General features: G+C 37.9%; 1 protein-coding gene across 3 annotated transcripts in view; it reads right to left on the bottom strand.

Moving 5' to 3' along the window:
* The window catches only part of ACTR3B (actin related protein 3B), a 35,736-nt gene that overhangs the window by 1,203 nt on the left and 11,789 nt on the right, over nt 1-22,744 (bottom strand). For all 3 annotated transcript variants that reach the window (XM_080578888.1, XM_080578887.1, XM_080578889.1), the window contains exons 2-11: nt 17,713-17,768; nt 15,787-15,911; nt 14,690-14,800; nt 12,855-12,950; nt 12,592-12,699; nt 11,059-11,202; nt 10,292-10,465; nt 7,534-7,626; nt 868-993; nt 341-424 (exon numbers count right to left, since the gene is read on the bottom strand). In XM_080578888.1, the coding sequence (XP_080435014.1) occupies nt 341-424; nt 868-993; nt 7,534-7,626; nt 10,292-10,465; nt 11,059-11,202; nt 12,592-12,699; nt 12,855-12,950; nt 14,690-14,800; nt 15,787-15,858 (1,008 nt within the window). In that variant the 5' untranslated portion in view covers nt 15,859-15,911; nt 17,713-17,768. The remainder of the gene's footprint in view (nt 1-340; nt 425-867; nt 994-7,533; nt 7,627-10,291; nt 10,466-11,058; nt 11,203-12,591; nt 12,700-12,854; nt 12,951-14,689; nt 14,801-15,786; nt 15,912-17,712; nt 17,769-22,744) is intronic.

Here is a 22,744-nt window from a genome sequence, read left to right as displayed (position 1 = left end):
CCTCCATTTGATTCTCTCTCAGTTTTAAGAACATTGCTTTGGATCCTATACTGCTGAAGTCCTGCCTAATCCCAAATGATATCTTCAAGAATAAATGGACTATATTACAGCTACCATATAAAAATTACTTCAGACTTATGTCATACCATGATATCCTTACTCAAGTAAAGCTCCCACTTGACCTGTACAAATTTTGCTGTGATGGAAGTTGCATGAGGATTCCAGATTGTGACATAGTTCATGCTGTCACCATTAGAAGGTTTAAAAGTTAGTACTCAGATCAAATATAGCCAGAAGACACGCAATAAAAAATTCAGAACAGTTTTTCTCAAAGACTTACTGTTGAAGCCAGCATGGAACCACCAAACCAAACCGCGTAACGCTGCATGTGATGTGTTATCACTTGAACTTCAACTGGCTTGGGCTAAGAGAAACAGTTCACATTTAGTCAGTTTACGTTTCCTGGCAAGACCCTTATAAACTGAAAATAACCCGAAATCTTCACTCATCCCCTAGCATCGCTATCTCACTCTTATTACTCAGTGTACCATACTCCCTGGGAGACCAAGTCAAATAACTCTTCCTGATTAGCACACTGAAGGACACAACAGTTAAACCCCTCTTGCCTACTGCTAAGATCACTTATCTCCTAGAAAGATACTACTAGAAATGCCCTTACAGACTGCTCACAGTAACTTCAAAATTCCTACAAAGACATGTCATATATTGCAAGGCTACCAACAGATTTAGTAATACATACGTACACATAATTCATCTTACAGCACTGTTTTCACTGGTGAGGTGAAAATTTTGAACTTCATTTGTTCTATTACTCTCATAATCAACGCATTTGAAATGCCTACTTACTTTTATCCGACCACCGCTGAGTTCCTCACTAAGTCGCAATCTCGCATCCACTACTCTTTTCAAATCCCTTTGCAGTCGTCGTCCAAAGTCCCTGAACATCGTGGATCCTCCTGAGAGGACCACATTCTGTGCAGAAAATAAAGACACACTCTTTAAATCCACCTTCAAGCAAGTTTCCCAAAAGGTATTAGGAAGCTGACATGCAACAAAGAACACCTTAAGCATTGCTCTTTTTCTGTAGTAGGTCCACGGCCCCCTATGTTCTCTCCTTTTTTCTTTAAAGAAGAGTTTTGTGTAGAATATGCTATCACAAAAGAGAAGGATTCCATTAAAATAGTGAGCTAGTACTCTCTAAGTGCAGAGCAGTAGAAAGAAGTTTCAGAGATGTTCACAGTAAGCAGTTTTAGCCCAGATGTCAAATAAAGCTCTAGCCTGACTATATTACTGTTAGTGTCTTTCCACAATCTGTTAAGTTATCTAGAACTCAATTTATTATTTTTTAAGGAGTTAAACACGGTTAAACACTCCTAAACACGGTAGCCAGCAAGTCCAAGGATTCTTCAAAAATGCATCAGGCCTCCAAAGAGGGCTGCAATACTGAGAAAAATATAGTGCCTTCCCCTTTTCTGGTATTACTTCATTTTCAGAGCAGAAGTGACAGCCTGACAGTGGGATTTGTGCTTGGATTCTAAAGACAGGTTCCAGAATGTCACATCCTTAGTTCTGCTGATAATGCTGCAAGGCCACAGACTAATGCAGAAGTCATCTCAACGGTAAGGGGACTCAAAACAGGAACACTAGAACATAACACTGGTGGCAACAAGAATGCACTTCACTAACAAAAAATGAACTTTAAGTGACAGAACAGCATGTGTGCCCTTGCATAGTGCTGCTACTGCAAACCAAATGCCAGCAAGCGCTTACTAAAATCACTTCTATGCCTGAGACACACGTTGACAAGGAGCTAGACTTACATCAAGAGTTCATTACACGCCGGGCAAAGGGTTACCTCTTGGTAATAGTTTTTGACACTGTAGACCAAAACTGTGCACATAATGAAAAAATATGGCCAGGAAACCTGCATACAGATCTGGAGTTGAAGACATGCATAATAAGCATTCACTTGCAGGCTGCAGAAGTAACTGCTTGGATTTTAAGCAACAGATTACAAGACACAAACAAGATTATCCCTGTTAAGTGAGAAGAAAGCTGTTTGCTTATTTATGAAAAAAATAAAGTCTGTGCACATCATAAAAACCATTACAGTAAGGAAAACCCATTTCTTCATGGTTTCAGATTATCTACAGTATAAAAAACTATATAACAAAGCAGGAGTAGAGATACTTAAAAGAAAAGCACACTTCCCTATAGCATTACTGAAAGATTTCTCATAAGAGGAGGACAAAGGAGCCATAGATGTAAAGCAGGAGCCAGAAACCACAGTTGGTCAGAAAATTAAGCAGGAGGGTAGATCCCCCTTTTCCCTTCATATTCAAGAACATCTCCTCCCCTGCATCAAAGTGGTCATACACTCTATATGAGAAAACTGCTAATGGGAAGAAAAAAAAAAAAAAACTAACTTGAGTGATGAAATAGCAATTAAAAAGATGCCATCAGAAAATATTACCTGGAGATAATGAAGTTGGCAAAGAGAGTGAAAGCAATAATTCTGTTCAAAGCAAATTAAACTTTGAGTATACCGCATAAAGTAGACAATGCTACCACTACAAATGGATTTCAGAATATACCTGAGAATAATTGTGTGAATACATCTGAGACCAACTTATGCAGCTACAGAGATAGTGGTAACACTGAAAGGATCTTTTATCATTCCAGGGCAAGAAGCTAAAAGGTCACAGCTTCCTCAGATTATAGCTATTTAAGTATTTCTACATGTCAAGGGGAAGGAGAAGAGGGTGTACTGGTTGAAAAGGTGAGTCACCTCATTACCACATATCTGGAAAAGCCAGGCCATGCAGCATGTGTGATACAAGGTGAAACCAACTGCCATCATAACACAATTATACACTGTTACAGTTCCCGTTCCCTGCACTTCTTTGTCAGCACTGGGCCAAATCTCTCCTACTGCTCTAGCAGAAGACTGCTCACATATGGGCTTCACCAAGTCATCACAGCTCAGCAGGTCAATCTTCTGGAAGGAGGGCAGAAGACAGGTAGCGTTCATGACGGAAGCAGAATCCACACACGTTCCCCACCCCTTGAGCAAATACCACAATTCACAAAGGACACAGTGACGGTAGCAAAAGACTGTAGGGAGAAAAAAAAAACAGCAAATACCTACTCTAGAATAACTGAGCATAACACAAAGATTCCCGTATCTACTGGAATGAAAAACACTGTAAAAATGAATTATGCTAAATGTGGTATGTGGGTTTCCAGTCTGCCTGGGAATTCTCGAGCCTCTCCGAAAAAGACATCAAGAGTTAGGATTCAAGTACCTGTTTACAGCTGATTCATTTAAATGAGATTTCTTCTGATCCTACTGTACTTAAAACACACTTCAGCTGGTTTAACAGTTCTACACAGAGCACAGGTTTCACACAGCTGACACTGACTATCTTACCATCTGATGGAAAAAAACTCCAGCTGATTTTTACTTTTATAGCTAACTGGCTGTAAGTTACATTGGTTTGAAAGAATATACTTCCTTAGAAGAAAAGAATATATTTCCTTAGAAGAGAAGGTGGAAGACCTTCCATGCACTCGAATTAAGGTAACCACAAGTAATAAAAGCAGCCCATTTCTGGGAGGAAACTTGGGGGTGAAACATCTCGAAGTTTTTGCAGAGCTCCACGCTATCAAACACAGGGTACAGAAGTGGTTTCTGCCTGGTGCAGTGTAAAGATGCAACACAGTGTAAGAACACTCTCAGCTGGACACTTCAGACTTTGCAGCACCCTGCTGATAAGCATCTACTGCTTTCCTAATCAATACGAACTTCAGCAACACATACAGAGCTCCCGTCCTTCCAAATAATAGCCAAAAGATTTTTATATGACACAAGCACACCACCAGAGACATGTAACTAGAGGAATGTATGATTGTTAATAAAAATTATCATGGGTAAAAATGGGAAGATTCACAATCTGAAACCAAGTGTTCCATGAGCAAGTGAATTAAGTTTTGTTAATTTAGTTAAAACAGGGCAATATTTGCCAAGACTGTACGGAAAGTGTAAGAAGAAATACTATACATCTCGAGCAAGAAACATCGTCTCCACAACAAAGTAAATGTACTGTAAGAAACACTATTTCTGAAATGAATTTTATTTTAATCATGAAGTAAAAAAATAATGCTTCTTTAAAATTACGATTTTCAATGTCTATTTACCAGTTTGAGTCCCTGCTGTTCTGCAGGAACACATCTGCACTCAGACACAAAAGCAACCGCGATTCAGCTCCTGTCAGACCAGCTAGCACGAGAAATGTTATAGAGCTAATAACAGAGGGGATAAGCATATAAAGGGTTTTTTCTCAGTGCTCCTGTGCTACTAACAGTGTTAATCACTTGGGGCTTCCATTTTAAGTAGTAGGAACACCCTTCCTTTCCCCATGACTTACCATCAGTGCCTATACGATGCAGATCTAGAGGCCTGGCAATGCCTCCGGCCTTAACTCCCCCCCAGTGACCCCCCTCTGCATTAGTGATTAACAACAAACATCATTTTGCTAAAGCACAGATCAGCAGAAGTCAGTTGTACCCTACCTAGTCTTCTGCACGAGGACACCTACAGTTGCAGAGGGGAAAGGTAAGGACAGAGTTGATAAGGCAAACAAGCTGGGAACCATCACAGCCAGCATTTCTGCCTGCAGCTCGCACACCACACAGCGGTCTGACAGCGCCATCTACACACCAAGCAGCGTATGGGAAGCTGCTCTCACACAAAGTGTGTAAAAGTAACTTAAGTTAGAGGTGAAATGAGAGAGATATTTACCCCTGATTAGCCTCCCTAACTCCGGATCTGTCCAGGTTTCGACAATGGGTCATTACAAGCTGGGTATTCAATGGTTTAACCTTCTGAAAGATTGCCAACAAAACAAGCGTACGCCAAATCTCAATTGCAGCAGCAAGCTCAAATTGACAATTTCCTACATTAGTTGCACACCCAACCAAAAGTCATCGCTAGGGAAAAGAACGAGCATCTTTAAAGTTCTGTCCCACCTCCATTTCCGCTGAAAACCTGGATGATCCACCCACAACGAAAGCCCACATTCTCCAACATGCTACAGCTCCTTCCTCATGCATTGATTCCTGTTTGAAAAGCTAGCTTAAAAAGTCTGAGGCCAAGGATACCAGACCTCGATCCACCCTGAATTGAATCCTGAATATTTAAACCTACTTGGCTAGAACCTTCCAGAGATATTTCTGAAACCAGGTGAATGCTCTGTCAGACATTATTTTTATCTTAAAGTCTTTCATCTATACATTTGTGCCAAAACCACAGCAGAAAATGAAGAAAATCATGGGGATGACCAATGACCTTGCACTTGCATCCTTCCTACTGGCAGAAGGCACAGACCTCAGACCTGTCAATAACTGTTCTCATCACCTGTTACTGTCAAAACTCTGGAAGTATCCGGGGAGAGACTCTGGATGGGGAAAAAGGAAGATGAAATAGAGTACGAAATAAAAGTGACATAGTTTTCTTTACTATGTGGGTGGTGAGACACTGGCACAGGTTGCCCAAAGAAGTTGTGGATACCCCATCCCTGGCAGTGCCCAGGGCCAGGTTGGATGGGGCTTTGAGTGGGTGGAAGGTGACCCTGCCCATGGCCAGGGGGGTAGGATTAGATGATCTTTAAGGTCCCTTCCAACCCAAACCATTCTGTGATTCTTTGAATATAAAACAATGTTTCCAAGCAAACACATTAAGATGGTGTAATCACAGGAATTAAAAAAAAAAAAAAAAAAAAGTGTCACTAGTAACCATTATACAATTTAAAAGAATGAACGTGCTTCATTTGCACAATGTGTGAAAGAATGCTACCATGTGCTATTTATTGAACAGCTACAGGAATTGGCCAAACAACAGCCTTGTAAAGGTCCTGCTGCTCCAAACCTTGACATAAGGAGAGATAACTGGCCTCCTAAGAGAGATGTTGGTAAGATCAGGAAACAGGGATACTGGCAATAAAACCTGAGAGAAACATGATAGGACATCAAAAGATGGGTTGCAAGTAATTCTTCAAAGGCTACATACCACATGTAATTTGTGAGAAGGCACTTGCAGATAATTTCTGCCTGAACACTGATGAAGCATCCAAATATATTCAGTGGAAGCCCAGCACCACAGCACAGGGCCTTAGCTGGCCACCAAGCAGCAGTGTGGGCAACTGGAATTGACAAACCACACAAATTAAGAGAAAATATGAATGGATTTCTGCACCTACACAGTTTTAACAGATGACAATAGAGATGTTCTTCCCTTTGCAATGACCTTGCTTAAATGAGATGGTAAGTATTAGTAACTACTGACATTGATTTACATTCAGTAGGCAATTGTGTAACATTGTTTTAATTACGGAAGTATAATGAAAAACAGAAAGTGGCAAAAAAAAAAACATCCCAACTTTCTCTTGGCTTGTCAGTAATTATTTGCCTGATGATTATGGTGCAGAAAGAGTAACTAACCTCAACCTTTGAATACCACTTTCGAGAAGTCACTACTAATCCCTACCCTAGCAAGCAAAGAAGCTTCTCTACGGAAACTTTGGTCTTGCAGGAGAAAAACACAGACCCGAAAGACAGGCATTAAGCACTTCCTAAAACTTTCTGCAGCATACCTAAGCCTGAAGCTACTGAAGTACTACAAAAGTCACTTTACATCTGAGCTTGGAAAGTAGCTGAACTTCCTCTTTCAACCTGCTCCAGATTTGCTCTGAATCAGTATGTCTTGTTCTAGATGGGGTAACGCTCATTCTAACAGGAGACAAAAACTACTGCCTTCTACCTGAGAAAGCAAACCTCTCCACACTCTCACTTTAGGCTGTTATTTCCAAAAGAGCACTGCTGCTGCACAAGCAGAAAGCAACTAGGAAGCATAGGGTCTGCTGCCAATACAGCAAGAGAGCTTGCCACAGGCTATGCCTGTCAATACCTTCCTTTTCATTTCTTAAGGGAGCAGTGACTGAAAGAACTCTCTGGACTACACCCCTAGACAAGTTTAAGCAGGCTTAATCATTGTCTCCTAAAAGAATTCAGATCTTCATGTACTTTAACAATGGGTTCAACACCTGGCTAAAACTGCAGACAGTGAACATATGCATGTTAAGATTATGAAAAAATCTATATATAAAACTATGCAAAGGGAAGACCATGAGGTCCCTTAAAATGGGCTAAAACCTTTATGCACAAGAATTTATATTGCAAATGTCAGATACAAATAGAGTTCCTTGGGGACAATACTTACCTACGTATCAAGCCACTATTATTATAGGTAATCCTTCTTTCAAAAGTAAAAGCAGCGAATACCAAGCACTCCTCATTCAGAAGCAACACCCTATTTGTCTTTATTTCTATTCAAAGATCACATTTGTCATATTGGGGGAAATTGTAGCTATGCATACCATATATAAATGCCTCATGATGATGACGTTGATCTTTAGCTATCAAATTAAAGTTAATCTTATAACAGAAAGGTCATACCTTATATAACGGACGCCGGACATCAATGGGACAATTCTGTATAACTTCATCGACTACATCCGAAATGGATTCCATAAAATCAGGATTAGCAAACTAGAATCAAACAGAACAGACATTGTATTTTTCCTTCCAAGAAGAACGAAGAAGCAAAAAGGCAGAAGTGAGACTGTAGAGCAATTTTGCAATAGCACTTTTAAGGGAGATGGGGGAAATAAAAGCCAATATTACTCCTGTTCACCAAGTATTCTACATTATATCAAGCCCACTTCTACACCAAAAAAGGAATTCTTATTTCCCTTGTAGAGAAATTCCGATTCTCTTCCTTGTTCATAAATTCACTGTTCAAAATCTATGCACTAGGAGCCTACTACTGCATGTGACGTGAGTTTGAGTTCTCCTGCAATATTAAATAGGCTGTTACTGTGAAGTCACGTCTTTCCTTTTAATAGAAATCAAATACATCAGTGCGCAAATCAGAATGTTCTACGCAAAAGATTTCAACCCTACTAAGACACACATGTTAAATTCCCACAAAGAAATCTGAGGCTTTTTTGTCTGAGGCTTTTTTGGAGGGGGAGAGGGAGGGGCTGGTGATTTTGTTGTTGTTGTATTTTTTTTTTCCCCTCCCCAAGCACAGAAAAGTCTCCTATACTCAAACAGACATAAACATTCTAGGTTCTGGGTGGAAGCCCCATCAATACAAATATCAGTACAGTGCTAACATAATGTCTGCATTTATAAATACTAGAAAGTCAGAGTTGCTAATGCTAGCAAATAATCTTGGACTACTGGCCATTTTCCATTTGTTAATTTAACACATGCTTTAAAAACAAAAAAAAGGTTGTAGCCTAGGTTTTGCCCTTTCAGAGATAAATTTTTGAGTAATTTGAATTATTGAGAAATAGATATTATTTTAGGATATGTTATTATATAATTTTAAGACTCTCCCAAAGGTGCAGAAACTATTACGGATTTATATCCTAAGCGAGATGAAGTATCTAACTGGATGAATAACAAAAAGCCAAAACATAAAGTATACATTGAACTGAAAGAGAAATTAGCAAATGAAATTGGCTTGGAGATCAAGAGCCATAAGAATGATGTGAAAAATCCCCAAGAAGTCAAGCTAATTTCCACTGTAAGAATTAATCATGCAAGAAGTTAGAACATTAAGATACAAATTAAAAGAGAATAATGAAAGAAATGGTGTTGCTTCACATGGAGAGTTCTCAAATGAATGAACTACAGCCAGAAATCTTCTCCTGACCTCTCCAGTAAGTATACTGATAAAAGAGCAGGGCAGAAGGGACATGTAGAAATTAGAGTTATGGTATCCAAAGCAGAGCATAACGTGCTCCCAGAAAGGGGACCAGAGAACCGATTTGTGAAATTACATCTCATAGCGAATACCATATGGCTAGAGAATGACAAGTAAAATACTTAAGTACTTATTTTAAAAGTAGAGAAATAATCTGAATTACTACAAACCCCAAAGCCTGACTTCAGGAGAATTACAAAACTTTTTCTGAAATCTTTTAGACAGAGATAAACTGAAAATAGGATAAGATGACAAGATGGCTTTACCAAAGGTAGCTTTACCAAGCTAACGTGATACCCTCTGAAGTGAGGGGTTAATGAAGTCCAGCGAGAAATTCTTTTTGGATGCAGTACGTATCATCTACTGTGTTTTTCTTGTCTAGAAAGTCAGTTCAATTTTCTTTTCAATACAGAGCCAAGAAACTATTAAGAAATGAAGAAAATGGAAATTAGTCCTTTATCCTACTCCTAACAGTCTTTGTAGGACTATGGAAAGAGACTATTAAAACAACGTCTGAAATGTGATTCTATAAGAATCACATGGGCAAACAGCAGGGAGGAGAAACTATTTAGCCTGAAGGTTTAATGGTAACATAAGATTAGATGCCTATAAATTGACCGCAAACAGATTAAGGCTGGAATTTAGACAAAAGGTGAGAGAATGAGATTTTCAAATGCCCTTACAATACGAAGAGGGTAGACAAGAAGAAACTTCAGTGTTAATATGGACTTGATTAAATTTTTAATAGTTTTACAGACTGCAATAAGCTGAATAGAGAGGACATACTCTGCCGTGCTGTAACATATTAAAAATCGATTCTATCTTCTCCCAGGATATCACAACATCCTGACGTTCACTCAGACTGAACTACCAAAAACCAGACAGACTAGGTACTGTAAATGTTTCCCAAAATCGTACATGTTGCTTATTACCACAGCAACAGATTTCAGTGGACTTCCTCAGGGAGAAATTTAGCATATATGCTTTATAAATTGACTGAGTATCAACAGAAAGGACAAAAAAGTCAGTGTCCAAGCCTTAAAATATTATCAGTGGAATGCTACCATGCAGAGCAGTGCCCAAAATGACTGGCAACATAACCAAATACACAGCATAAAAGCATACTAGTTTAAACCTGTGCTTAAAGAAAGAATAAAAATACTACATATCATCTGAGAATTCAAAAACTTCCTTCTCAATTTTAGATTGCCTTTAAAGAAACAAAATACGAAGGTTTAAATGTAATATGGGACACAAAAAATAATTACCCACTGTGCTTATGTTACCTGAGACTACAAGGCTTGAGTTAGGAGACTTACTGATTCCTCACTTCCACGTGATGGCGCACTCGCATCAAAAATCATTGTAACTCCCTCCCCCCAGCACTGTATTTACACAATAAAGTGACTGTAACTTAATACTATTAGTACCTACTCTTACCTCAGGATGAAAAAAAATTTCAGGCCCAAGGAACCTTTCATAACCTACATCTATAACAAACTTGTTTTTGTTGATTGCGTTGATGCCAGTATACTGTTTGATCCATTTTCGTGGATCTCCATCGTATTTAGCAAATTCTTTCACTATGTCAGGACAAATGTAACAGTATTTTTCCTGTTAAGAAATACCATGCATTAGAATTTGACAAAATAATTATTCCATTATTGAATTACAGCGTATCGCAAACAGAAAAACAAAAAGATGCAACTGTTCTTACAGATGGGGCTGTTCAACAGATGTTTGTACACAAATGAATGCTGAAGCCTCAACCATCCAAGACAACACACATTCAATAAAATTCCACACCAACTCATCTAGATTAGTCTGTCTCAAAATGAAAATGCCACAAGCACTAGGTGTGAGACAACAGGGAAATTCAATGACAAGCTTTCATGGCAAGATCAGACCCATACAATCAGCCTACTGGCATATTTATTAAATTAAAAAGCAAATTTTAAACAAATCTCAAGCTTAAAATGCTGATTTAATCTGCAGAACATACTCAACTCTACCAAAGAGTCTAGCATGAAGATTTCCTTCTTCTCCTTCCCCTGCACTTGATGGGACAAACCAGCAGAAGCTTGTGTAATTACAACACAGTGCCTGTATTTGCGTTTTTAAGTGAGCCACCGGCAACTTGTTAAAGCCAAAAAATTAGTTCAAGGAATTTTATTTATATATTTATTATGAGATAAAGAAGGGTGTACCTTTATGGCTTTTGCTGTCTCCAGAGATTGTTCAGGAGGAATTCCTACTTCCCTCTCCCTTAGGAGCTGCTGAATAAAGTAAGTGATATCTCTACCTGCAATAGGAATATGTTTGATGCAACTTCCAATTACATAGCCTTCTGCCTATGTGGGAGGAGAGGGAGAAAAACAACAACAGAAAAAAATACGTTTAGGCATACTCATACAATGTGGAATACCAACAATAAACAGCAAAACTATCACTCATTTCTATAATGCTTTATTTTGATTTTTAATCAAAAAGTAAAATCTTGAAACTTTAAAATGACTATAAGAAGGTACAAGCAACCCCCTGCGAGGTGGATATTTTTATTTAAAAAAACTTGATTACAACATATAAGCAGATACTAACTAGATAACAGACACTGAAACACACAAGTGGTAGACAAAAAACACCTTGCACACATTACAACCCGAATTCTGGTCAGATTATTTTTTTCAGGCATAATCTGAAAAGATAACGTAATATGAATAGACTGCTCATGTCCTGTGTCAGAGTGAAGAACAAAAAGGAAAAAGTATAAACCTATTAAAATGATCAGAAAAAAAAATCAAATGAAGAAATATCTAACAGTAAGTACAATGAAAACAAGAAATCTATTTGTTGATTTTTTTCCCAGGATGTATTGACTGAGAACACTGGTATTGCTGAGCCGACACTATTTCTGATCTTGCCTTTTACATACATTTCTTCAGAACTTCATATGTTTAATATGTTTTGTTGTTTTTTTTTCCTAATATTTCCCAGTTGAAGACAGTAGTGACATAACCAGATTAATACCAAAATGCAAGAAATTAACAGGACTCAAACTTTCATTTCTAAAATAACTGATCATTCAAGCATACTATATGCTTCAGAAATACACTGTCATCAATAGAGCAGATGTTAGTAATGCACAGATAATTGGGTATTTTTAACATCCTAACAGAATTAAGCCATCTGAAATCAACCACATATATATGAACATGCATTTGTACAAGCTTGCAGTTGCTTCCATAGAATCAGAGTTCACTAATTTCCAAAATACAAAAAAAAAATAAAAAAATAAAGCACATGAAAAGCAGACACCAGGTCTACAACACAAAGTGCAGGACATCAAAAAAAAGTTTGGATGTCTCACAAGAAGCATGCTAGGCATGCAGGAGATTTGACCCAGTGATATGCGTTAATACTGAACAGAACTGAGGCATCACAATAATGCAAGACAAGGAGTTACATAAAAATATTCTTCAAAAGATGGCCTAACGATTCCTTACTGTGGTCTTCACGCAGCCTGGACAGCTAAAATAATCCCATAAATAATAAATAAAGCCACATAATAAAACACAAATTTTGCCAAACCTCCACATGGAGGAAAAAAGTCCCAAACAACCAAGCAACTCTAAAATTTTTTAAACAAAGTTTACTTTGACAGTTCTTATTTTAATCTATAGAAAATAAACCGTATGCTTGTCCAAACAACCGATGTTTTCAAAATGCACCCTGCTACATACCACAGGAATCACATGGGTCACCCCGTCACCACTGTCAATGACGATTCCAGTCAAAGTACGTTCTCCAACTTGTCGTGATGTCCAAGAAGCAGCTAAGGCCAACACTGCCTATATGAGAAACAGTACACATTTAGTGGCAGGCAGAATGCGCTCATTTACAATCTCAGAAAGTAATGTTTCAAGCATTATAGACATGTGCATATGGAAGACTATACATACTGCAGCTATACTGTACTTTAGAAGTATATATTCACTTTGTTCACCTGAACAGCAATGTAAAGTCCTGGTATGTTAAATGATTCAAACATGATTTCTGCAAGATACTCTCTGTTTTCAGGTGTATTCAGTGGAGGTTCTGTCTGGAAAAAAAAAAAAAAAAAAAAAAGGAAAAAGATTGAAAAAGCTCCTCAGTAGTGTCCTAACAGTTAATGTAATGACTAGCTCAGTATGCTAATAAACTTTTAAAATTCTTAATGAACTCAAAAGTCTCAAACAAGCTCCAAAGCTAAAAATACAGAATTCATACAATTTGGGAAGTGCAGCAAGGAGGTTATCTTCCACAACAGATGATTTAAATTAAGTTTTCAAACGAAAGTAACAATCATGTTACAAGAAATGTTGTTTTGTACCATACTGTCTCACTGCGGTTAGATAGAGTGGCATGATTTCAACACCCAAATGTTCACAAAGAAAAGGAGAGTGATGTGTTAGAGTAGCACAGCTGATTTCAGAAGGACTACTCAGAGGAAAAAACACAGTACTCAATGCTTAAACAAAGGAGAAAAGTTTAATCATATATACTATGCGCAGACTATCTTTGAAGAAGGTTCCTCATGTCCCAGATATTCCTACCTGGAAAAGGATGGAATGCTAGAAATATTTTGCAGGATTCCACATAAGCAAAGATTTCTTCTTACACACAACCATATAGCGTAAGCAATCACATCCATACCACAGTTTTTTACAAATACACTTTCACTCAATCTGTGCAAACTACTAAATGTTTAAAAATCAACAAGTTTAAAGCCACTAGCACCATTCACTCAGCTAGCCTCGAAATGGCATTGGATCTTGAGGATGCAAAACAGAAGTTTGTCACTGCACTGCTGAATTTTTAGATCTATAGTGTACGCAGCACAACCCAGATCAAGGAGCACAACGTGATGGAAGTCAGGCTTCAGAGGAAGACCTCCATGTTCATGAAGTGCACTGAGCAACTATGGGCTGAGACACTGCCACACTTGCTTGGTGCTACAAAATAAGACACGCTGGGGAAATGGGATGGCTGCATGTGGCCTACACTCAGTTTTAGCCAGGCGGGGAGAGATACCATAGAGTTAGCAGGAGGTGGAATTTTTGTTAAACTACTCTAACATAAGATACCTAGGGAAGCAGTCCAGTCCCCACCCCTGAAGGTATTTAAGAGATGTGTGGACATGGCACTAAAGAACATGGTTTAGGGATGGACCTCAGTAGGCCAGGCTGAAGGTTGGACTTGGTGATCTTGAAGGCCTTTTCCAACATAGATGATTCCATGATTCTAAGTCACGTCCAAACTAGAACCAACAAAGAGCTCTTTTAAAGGAAATGAAAATGAAAAATCTGGAGATAAACTAGGCATAAGGGCAAATGAATATAAAGAATAATTTTTAAAGTCAAATTTGCAAACTACTTGTTAAAAACTAGTATCCTAATTTGATCTTTAAGAGAAATTTTCATACATTTGTGCTTTACCACTAACATATGGTGCTCTACTAAGCAAGAATATCCTCTACTACGTTGTAAACTCAGCCACTAATTTCAAATAAAATTCAGTTTAAATAAAGCAACTAAAGCCTTTCAAAAACAAAATCCAACCTTCAGTAGCCTACATCACAAAATGAACAGAATTTGGTTCTGATGCACTTTCACAGATATTTTTTCCAGTTGATGAAGAAATGTAAGACATACAGAGAAAAATCCTCTAACACAGCTTGGAATTGGAATACTGGAAGCTTGTGCTTGGAATATTATTTACTTTTCCTCTTACAAACATATTCTTGGAAAAATGTTGTTTTCCTTCCAAAAATGTTTTCTTTCCCCAGTCTCAATAACTCACCATTAAAAAATAGTGATCTTCAGGTTCAGCTCGTAGGTATTTAAAAATGACCTGCTCCATGAATCTCTCCATGAGGTCCCAGTCTTCAACAATACCATGTCGTATAGGCCACTGAAGCAAGAAAACACGTCAACCTTCTAGACCATATGAGAATAAACAAAACCAAAAATAGCAACACTGGAAGCCCACAAAGCCTTACATGTTCTGCAAGAATTAAAACATCTCATCTCATAGTCACATTATCAAATCCTCTATTTTCACTTTAATTTAGAGTTAACTACTTCCAAGGTATCTTGTACCCTCAGGTAATTCCAATTGCAATTTTATGTAGCAGGACTGCAAGCCAGACTGTGTTTAATCCCACTATTGTTTTGTAGCAGCACTGTATTTCAATTTCTTTTTGTATCAATTTTATCATTTAGAAAGTTGAAAATTATACTCATATTCAGTATGTCTGCCAATCTATAAAAAGAAATAAAGACCATACAGGCAATACCTTTTTCAACATACATTCTGATATGTTTACATTTTGTTCAATGTTAAGAACACAGATGACATTTAAGTAATACAGTAGGATGTATAAAATATGATTTTTTCCACATAATTCATAAGCTGTTAACATCTTGTAAGTACAACAAGTCCTCTAGTAGGATATGGAAAATATGATTCACACAGAAGCCGCACTGAAGACAGCCTTCCACAAAGCAATTGTGACATTCCCTGAAGCAAAAGTATCCAACACGTTCCCCAATTCATACACCACATTAAAAGGAGACACTTTTAGCAAGAATTTAAATATTCAGTGTTTATGACTATTTTAATAGCGAACCATTTTGAAAACTGAACAACTGCACTGTACAGTGGATATTTACAAAAGTCATCAAGCACCAATCACACAGGGCAGCACTAGTAAAACAGACATTTAAAAGAGGTAAGGCCAACAAACCTTATGCAGTTGTTAAAATGCCACAAAAATATTTTACAAGAAAGCCAATGTGTTTGTTAAATAGCTATCAAGAAGTTCTAGGACAACACTTAGTAATAAAAAAGTGAAAATATGAGAAACCTTCTGAAAAAAATACTGAATATTTTCTTACCTTTGTAGCATAGGTAGGTTTATCTATGGCTTCATCTCCTATGAAAAAGTCCAGATCATCAACACCTTTCATTACCCTCCTCTGAGCCTGGTCACCTACTTTGGCTGATTCTCGGATTGCAATACCTTAAAATAAAATCAAAACCAATTGAAGCAAAATTAAAATAGCTAAAAATAAAATTGATATGCATATTTTAATTAAGATTTCTTTACCAGGAATAAAAATTGGAATATAGAAAGTTGCCAGAAAGCAGAAATTATACCTACTAACAAACCAATAAAGCAGAATTCATTCTCAGCATGCTCTCAGGTAGGATTTTGGTCATCTCTCTCGTTAAAGTCAATGATAACTCAGAAGAAATCTCGAAAAATGCATTTTGTTATGGCCTACAGCAGTCACTAAACTTGCACAAGTACAACACTCCACCAAAAAATACTCTTTAAGTCAGCAAGTGACGTGATTTTCTCAGTTTCGACTCTGAGAATTAAGAAAAAGAGCACAGGAGAAGAAAAGCTATGTACTTCAGAAATAAGTATTGGAGTCATTATCCCCATCGGTGAGAACAAGGAAGCAGGGAGGGGAGAAATCGATTTGCAGTGCTACAAAGAAATCTTTGGAGACTCTCATGTGTCCCATTATCAGCCTGCAACTATCACTAAAATTATTAGATGGCTGCTATAGGCACGAAGATGAGACAGCAAAAAAAAATCTGGGGCAAGCTATAAATAAAAATGGAATGAAGTACTGTAAAACACTGCTTATTTAATCACACAGAGTAGAAAACGCACAGTAGACAGGCATCATCCACAAACACACCAAGCAGTACCAGGACCAAAAATTACCGAGAAGCAAACAATTCCTTCAGAAACACATTCAAGCCTCCACACATTATCTCAGTTTTATGTAACAGTATTTAAAACAAATTCATGGGAAACACCTGCTATCCCACATCTTTAACATAAGACATTTAAATTTTTACAAAAAAAATTACATTAGAAATTTTTGTTAGACTTTTTTTTAAACAATACTTACAACGGTTAGACTATAACCAGTAGTCTAGAAGACTCTTTGACAGCCTGATTACCCTCTTTTTATTTTTTTAATTTTTATACCTTCTACTGTGAGTATTCAAAAGACAGGCTAGACGCTTTAGTAAGGAGTTAACTGATGAAGTTCACAAAAAGCAAAGACAGTGTTTAGTGTAATTGGAGATTAACTATGAGACGGTAAGTGCCATTAGGAAACTAAATACGTAGTCAGTGCTACCATCTATACAAATATATAACATTTGAGAGGAACTTTTAAGACTACGATTAAAATCAAGAACACTGAAAATGTGTAACATTTTAATTTAAACAATTTTAACATACAAAACAAATTACAATAGTAATTCTGCTCAATAAAACAAATGGGTAACAACATTTGGTTTATATTTACCCACTAAAAATGACCATTATCTAGTCTTTTTTTTGACTATTGAGCTCTCTGAAGCCCCAGACAAACGTAAATAAGGCAGACGCCACCTGCACTTCAGTACTTAATTTGATGGGAAGCCTTCCCCAGATTATCCAGGCAGTAACCATGGTGTCAGGTAGACAGGAGGTGAGTTGCATTCTGTCTACTTAAGGGTCCTGGCAGAATAAGAATGGAGATAAAAAGGAAATAGGACTGGAGGTCTCTTCATGTTTGTCATAGCAACCAAGAGCTGATTTAATGAGCAACAGTCGTAGCTAACTGCAAACAACAAGTTCTGTTGAGCTACGCTCCAGCCAACGATGCTAACACGGTGAATATCACTTCCCAGATGGACAAGAGACTACGAAGGCCACGCTGGGAGTTGGAAAGCAAGCCATGTACTCACCGAAGTGCTTAGTAATAAGCAGTGCGCACTGAGTACTGGAGGGACAAAAATAAAAAACTACTCACATGATGGAATAATGAACTGAGGTTCTGTATTCCCTGCATAGCCAAGTTTGGTGTACCTGGGAAAAGAATGATCAAAAGGTCACTAGACGCATTAGATGCACAAGCAAAAATTCACAACATCTCTCAGACTGAAGGCCAAACATGCACATACCAAGTCTGTATTTTCTACGTTATGCTTTGAGGTGTAAACCTGCTGCAAAGAAAACTCAGAAGGCGTAAATATTCTAGGTGCTATTTTTTAGACACTTTCAGCTTTTCCAGAGATTTCGGAAGTGGATTTTCAGAACCGTGAAATCTGTGAGCTCAGCTCTTACTTCCTCCGTCCTGTTCACCAGCTGTGACAAAATTTGGGCAGGCCACACTGTGATTAAAGGAAGATGGAGATCTTACCTTTCAGAAAGCTAATATAAGGGAAGTAGTCATGAGACATGGCATATTTAATACTGTCAAACAGAGGAGAGGGGGAAAGTGTGCCTTAAGTACAAACCACAGTTCAGAACTTCAGTTTCCAACCCAGTACAATTTCTTTTCATGCCTTGCACAAACCACTCACTCTGCCACAGGTATGGTATGGTAATATATACATACTACACAGAAGCAAGCAGGCATTCATAAAACACAGCAGATGGTACGAAGCATTGTCTGTCTGTCTCATTATACATATAATATATATTTATCAACTAAAGTATAAAGAAGAAAAAAAAAAGAAACAAGTAACTTGGGAAGGAAAATAAAAAGAAAAGGAATTTTGACACAAAACCCAAGATCTCTGCATGACATTACTGGCTACAGGCTGGCTCAGGCTTTTAGCAACTAGAAATAATTAACATCCCAGACTATGAAAAATAGCTCTAATCCCTAAAATAAACAAATACATTCAGAAGCAGTTTCAGAAAAACAAAAATTATTCCAGAGACTGATCTTTTCCTCCAGTATTGTCATTAGACTAATACAAAGTACAACAGCAGCAAGATGCGAGGGAATGAGCATTACTCGCACCCAGTTTTGCCCTGAAAACCTAAAGCCACAAAAATCTTAAATAAGACCAATCACAAAATCACAACCTAGGTCCTAAAGTGAATTTAGGATCTTCACCTACAGCCTGCTCTCAATATTTGCAAACTACATCCCTAAAACTGAGGGTTGTTTTTTCATTAACAGATTAAAAAGTTCTCTTAATGGAGTATTCGGCATAAAAACACTCATTAAGAGTCAGTTTGCTTAGATAAAGAAATTAAATCAAAACTGAATTGGCAATGACCTTGGAATTTAAATATTACATTTTCAACATCTCTTCAAAGCTGTAGCTTCAATAGACTTCAAGTAATCTTAAAAAAAAAGCCATTTTCCCCAAGGCTAAAAAGACAAGGGCTGTGTTTTGGGGGCAAGGGTTTGTTGTATTTTTAATCATCATTAGACTGAAAGCATATGCCTGTATAATCCAGAATGTTTATGCATACTTTCTATGGCTCTCAAAAGATATAATCAGGGCATTAAATTAGACTGATTTGTAAAGAAGGCCATTACTAGCAAGAATTCTTCTTCTGATAATTACTGCTTCGTTTCTGCACATTTTAGAAGGAAGGCCACCTTGGGAATACCGTTGAAACGTACCCAACAACAAAGCAGGCGTTACACTGGGATTTAAGATGCATTACAGGATACTTACTCTTCATTTGTCTCTCTGAAAGGGGTTTGGCTTGCATGCCCATAATGGCATCCAAGAAAACCATTTTTGGCTTCAGAAGGCCTACGTCTAAGCCTTAGAAATGGCAATCATGCAGAAGCCTCATGAAATCATGAAAATATCAGTCATACCTCAGCCCTCCAAGCCCCACTGACACAAAATAAGTCGCTATATACATATATACACATATGTATAAGTATATAAATATGTATATAAACTTTTTAATACTATTTGTATGTGTGTAAATTAAAATTAAAAGGTTCCTGCAATACAACCCAAACTTATTTCTTAAGCTAAACAGTGGCCCAAAGGGGAGTTCGGGTTGCCATCTTTCCCCTCTCCAAACGCTTGCCAAACTCATCAAGTCAATCACGGTATTAAAAAGAAAACACCCTCAAAGAGCCAATCTGGGGCAGCAGCCTCTAAAAACATTACCTTATAACCCAAATAGGGATCAGATCCCACCAGAAGAATTACTTCAGCAGTTACCGACAGGCCATAGCTCAGCATTTTGTCACTAGCTGAATTTTCTCTGCTCCAGAAAAATCTCCCTGATATTTGTCAGTATCAGTGAAAAGAGCTCCCTTGGAAGAACGTACCTCACAGAAGACATCATCCGGAAAGGTTTCTTTTGCATGCCATCAATCCATGAAGGATTAATATCAGAGCTATATAAATAACTGTATTTTCAGTTTCGTGTTGAAGGAAGTGGAAAAAAAATCATGTTCAAAAACAAACCAAAAAAAAGAATCTATTTAGGACCAAACAAGACACAGAGACTTCCCAGTGTCTGTGGCATATTTCAGGTGTTTTGACAAAACCACATGAAAGGGAAACTCAAAGTACTCTCAAAGCCACTGAGGAAGAAAAACGATGCAAACAACGCTCCCCTTTCTTACCCAGCCCACTCGCTCAGAGCATCGCAGACGTGGCCCCAGACTTTCCTCCTGCCCAGCAGGACCTGAGCACGTCCCACCTCCCAGAGCAGAACCCAAGAGTCCATTAAAGCGTTGGGTGACCCACTTTCAGGACCTCCTACAGACCTTGTTCCCTTTTATACGAATCACTTGAATATTCATCGACCTGAAAGGCTCTGGACTTAAGCAGTTGGGGAGGTTACCTGCTCTCCAGTCCCTTCTCCGATGAATATTTAAGCATCTCAAACATGGTTTTCTTTCTCCTGGGCAACAGCCTAGCAGGCTAATGGTAATGCGACATCTCATGATCTGTACATTACACAGACAGCTTTAGGGAATGCGTATGTCAATTTAATTTCATTAAAAGTAGCAGATTTATCGCTAGTGAGATAGGAACCTGCTGGAAACTCTACAAAATGCAGCATATTGGAGACTTCATTAAAGATTACGAGAAACGTGATCCAATAGATGAAAGCTAAATTATGAAAGGGGATATGAAGGAAACACTCAGTTTTTGAAAAGTCACCTGAAAATTATGTATTGTTGAAACAGTTTCTAAAAATTAAAAAAGAAATGGGTTTTAATATATACTGTTTTCCCAGGTGATCAGTTAGTACACAAATCAGTTTAACTAGCTTTGGCATGAGGAACGGTAAGTCTAGCCCCTGCCTCTCCTGAGGTCCTTTTGAGATACTAAAAGAAATCCAAAGAAAAATGAAATGTACAGGAAGATGACTGCAAAGATGTAGAAATAGACCAAACCTGTAAAAGATATATGGACCCCTCGGCCACTTTAAAGAGGGATATATTTGGGAAATTTCTTACCAAAGCATAAAAACAACGTGATTTAGGCATATAAGACCACAAACTCAAACAGTTGCCTTATCCATCTCAAAACAGAAGACAATGTTTCTCTGGACAGCTATGCAGAAGAGCAAGGCCCAGCTGTGAACATTTTCAAATTTCCTTCGTTTCTATTGTTTTAAAGGTTGGAACCAAAAAGCAGTGTGTTACATCCATAAACAAGCTCTGAAGAGAGAAAAAATAATGAAGAATATCAAAAGGGCTAAAGAAAGTCCTGTAAAGAAACAAAAATAATAACTTCTGTAATGGGAAAACTTCAGATGATGCTAAAACTTAGCAGTTTTTACTTCCAGAACACCTGTCACGACATCCTGCCATAAGCAGATTGCATTTTCATTCTTACAAATACGCCTGAGAAACTTGCAGTGCAAGGTCATCATCAAGACGTGGAAAAGCACTTCTGAAATGAAAAAGGACACGACAAAGGAAGGAGAACAAAGAAAGAAGGAATGCAAAGTAGGAAATATCAAACCCCAATCTATTATGTCTGCACGACTTACTAAGAAGCACCGCCAGCCACTACAGTAATAAACTACAGATCAGAGCTATAGGTTTGAGAGAGTCTAGCAGGACTGGGGCCTGTGATTCAGACCTTTACAGGACTGAAACCTGCGATTAGAAACAACAGCTAATTAACCCATGCTCCTTAGACCCAGAGCAGCAATTACAGAAATGGCTGTTTGCAAGTCTCACGTGTAAAGGGTAGAGGTAATACTTGCATAAAGCAACCCATTTCTCACCAGAAACATATAATAGGGGGGTGAAAAATGTAGCTGGAACATTGGAAGATGTTATCTCTAACAGCCCAGCAACAACACACACACAAAAAATTAAAAATAAATAAACAAATACACAACATGCCCCCAATTTTTAGACAAGTTCAGCTCACTCCACCCAGAAATCAAGCAGTTACCTCTAAGCTGATCATTAATGCGCTGCCAAAATAAGTTTTCCTTACTAAAATAAAAATGAAATGACTCGAGTAAAATAAACCCAAAATAGAAGTATTCCTCAGTGTCTGCAAATACACACAATGAAGAGAAGTATTTTGAGCCACCTCTGTTTTGCGCACCCACCTACCAGCACGCTGACGTCCCACCACTAAATGCCAGTTGTTAAAACCAGTCATGAAGTTTAAAGCTACTTAAAACAGCAACATCGGAAAGGCCTGGGAGTCCTAACAAACTAAAAATAGCGTGCCCTTCTCCACAAAAAGACTGATAGCAACACGTAACCCGACCGCCAGAAAAACCTCACGCAAAGAAAATGAAGACGTAGCGCATCAAAATTGGACAAGTCATTTGCAAATACTAATGGAAAAGAGCAATCATATCCAATGAATTGTTACTGCGCTCTGCAAACATTTGTCATAAACGGTTCTCTTTTCATTCATAAAGAAAAAGTCGTCTGCCTAATACAGGAATGTTAACCTGTTGCTATGACAGTAAGTTTCTCACCAAAACCCTGTACCTATTTCCTATACACCCATTGCTGCTTTTTTGAGGAACTCCAGCGTTGTGCAGGACCGAGGCCTATTGCTGCTAAAAACAGTAAATTCACCCAG

This window comes from Anser brachyrhynchus (genome assembly GCF_964034855.1).
Source record: "Anser brachyrhynchus genome assembly, chromosome: 2".
Lineage (NCBI taxonomy): Eukaryota > Metazoa > Chordata > Aves > Anseriformes > Anatidae > Anser > Anser brachyrhynchus.
This window is presented reverse-complemented; position numbering and strand designations above follow the sequence as displayed.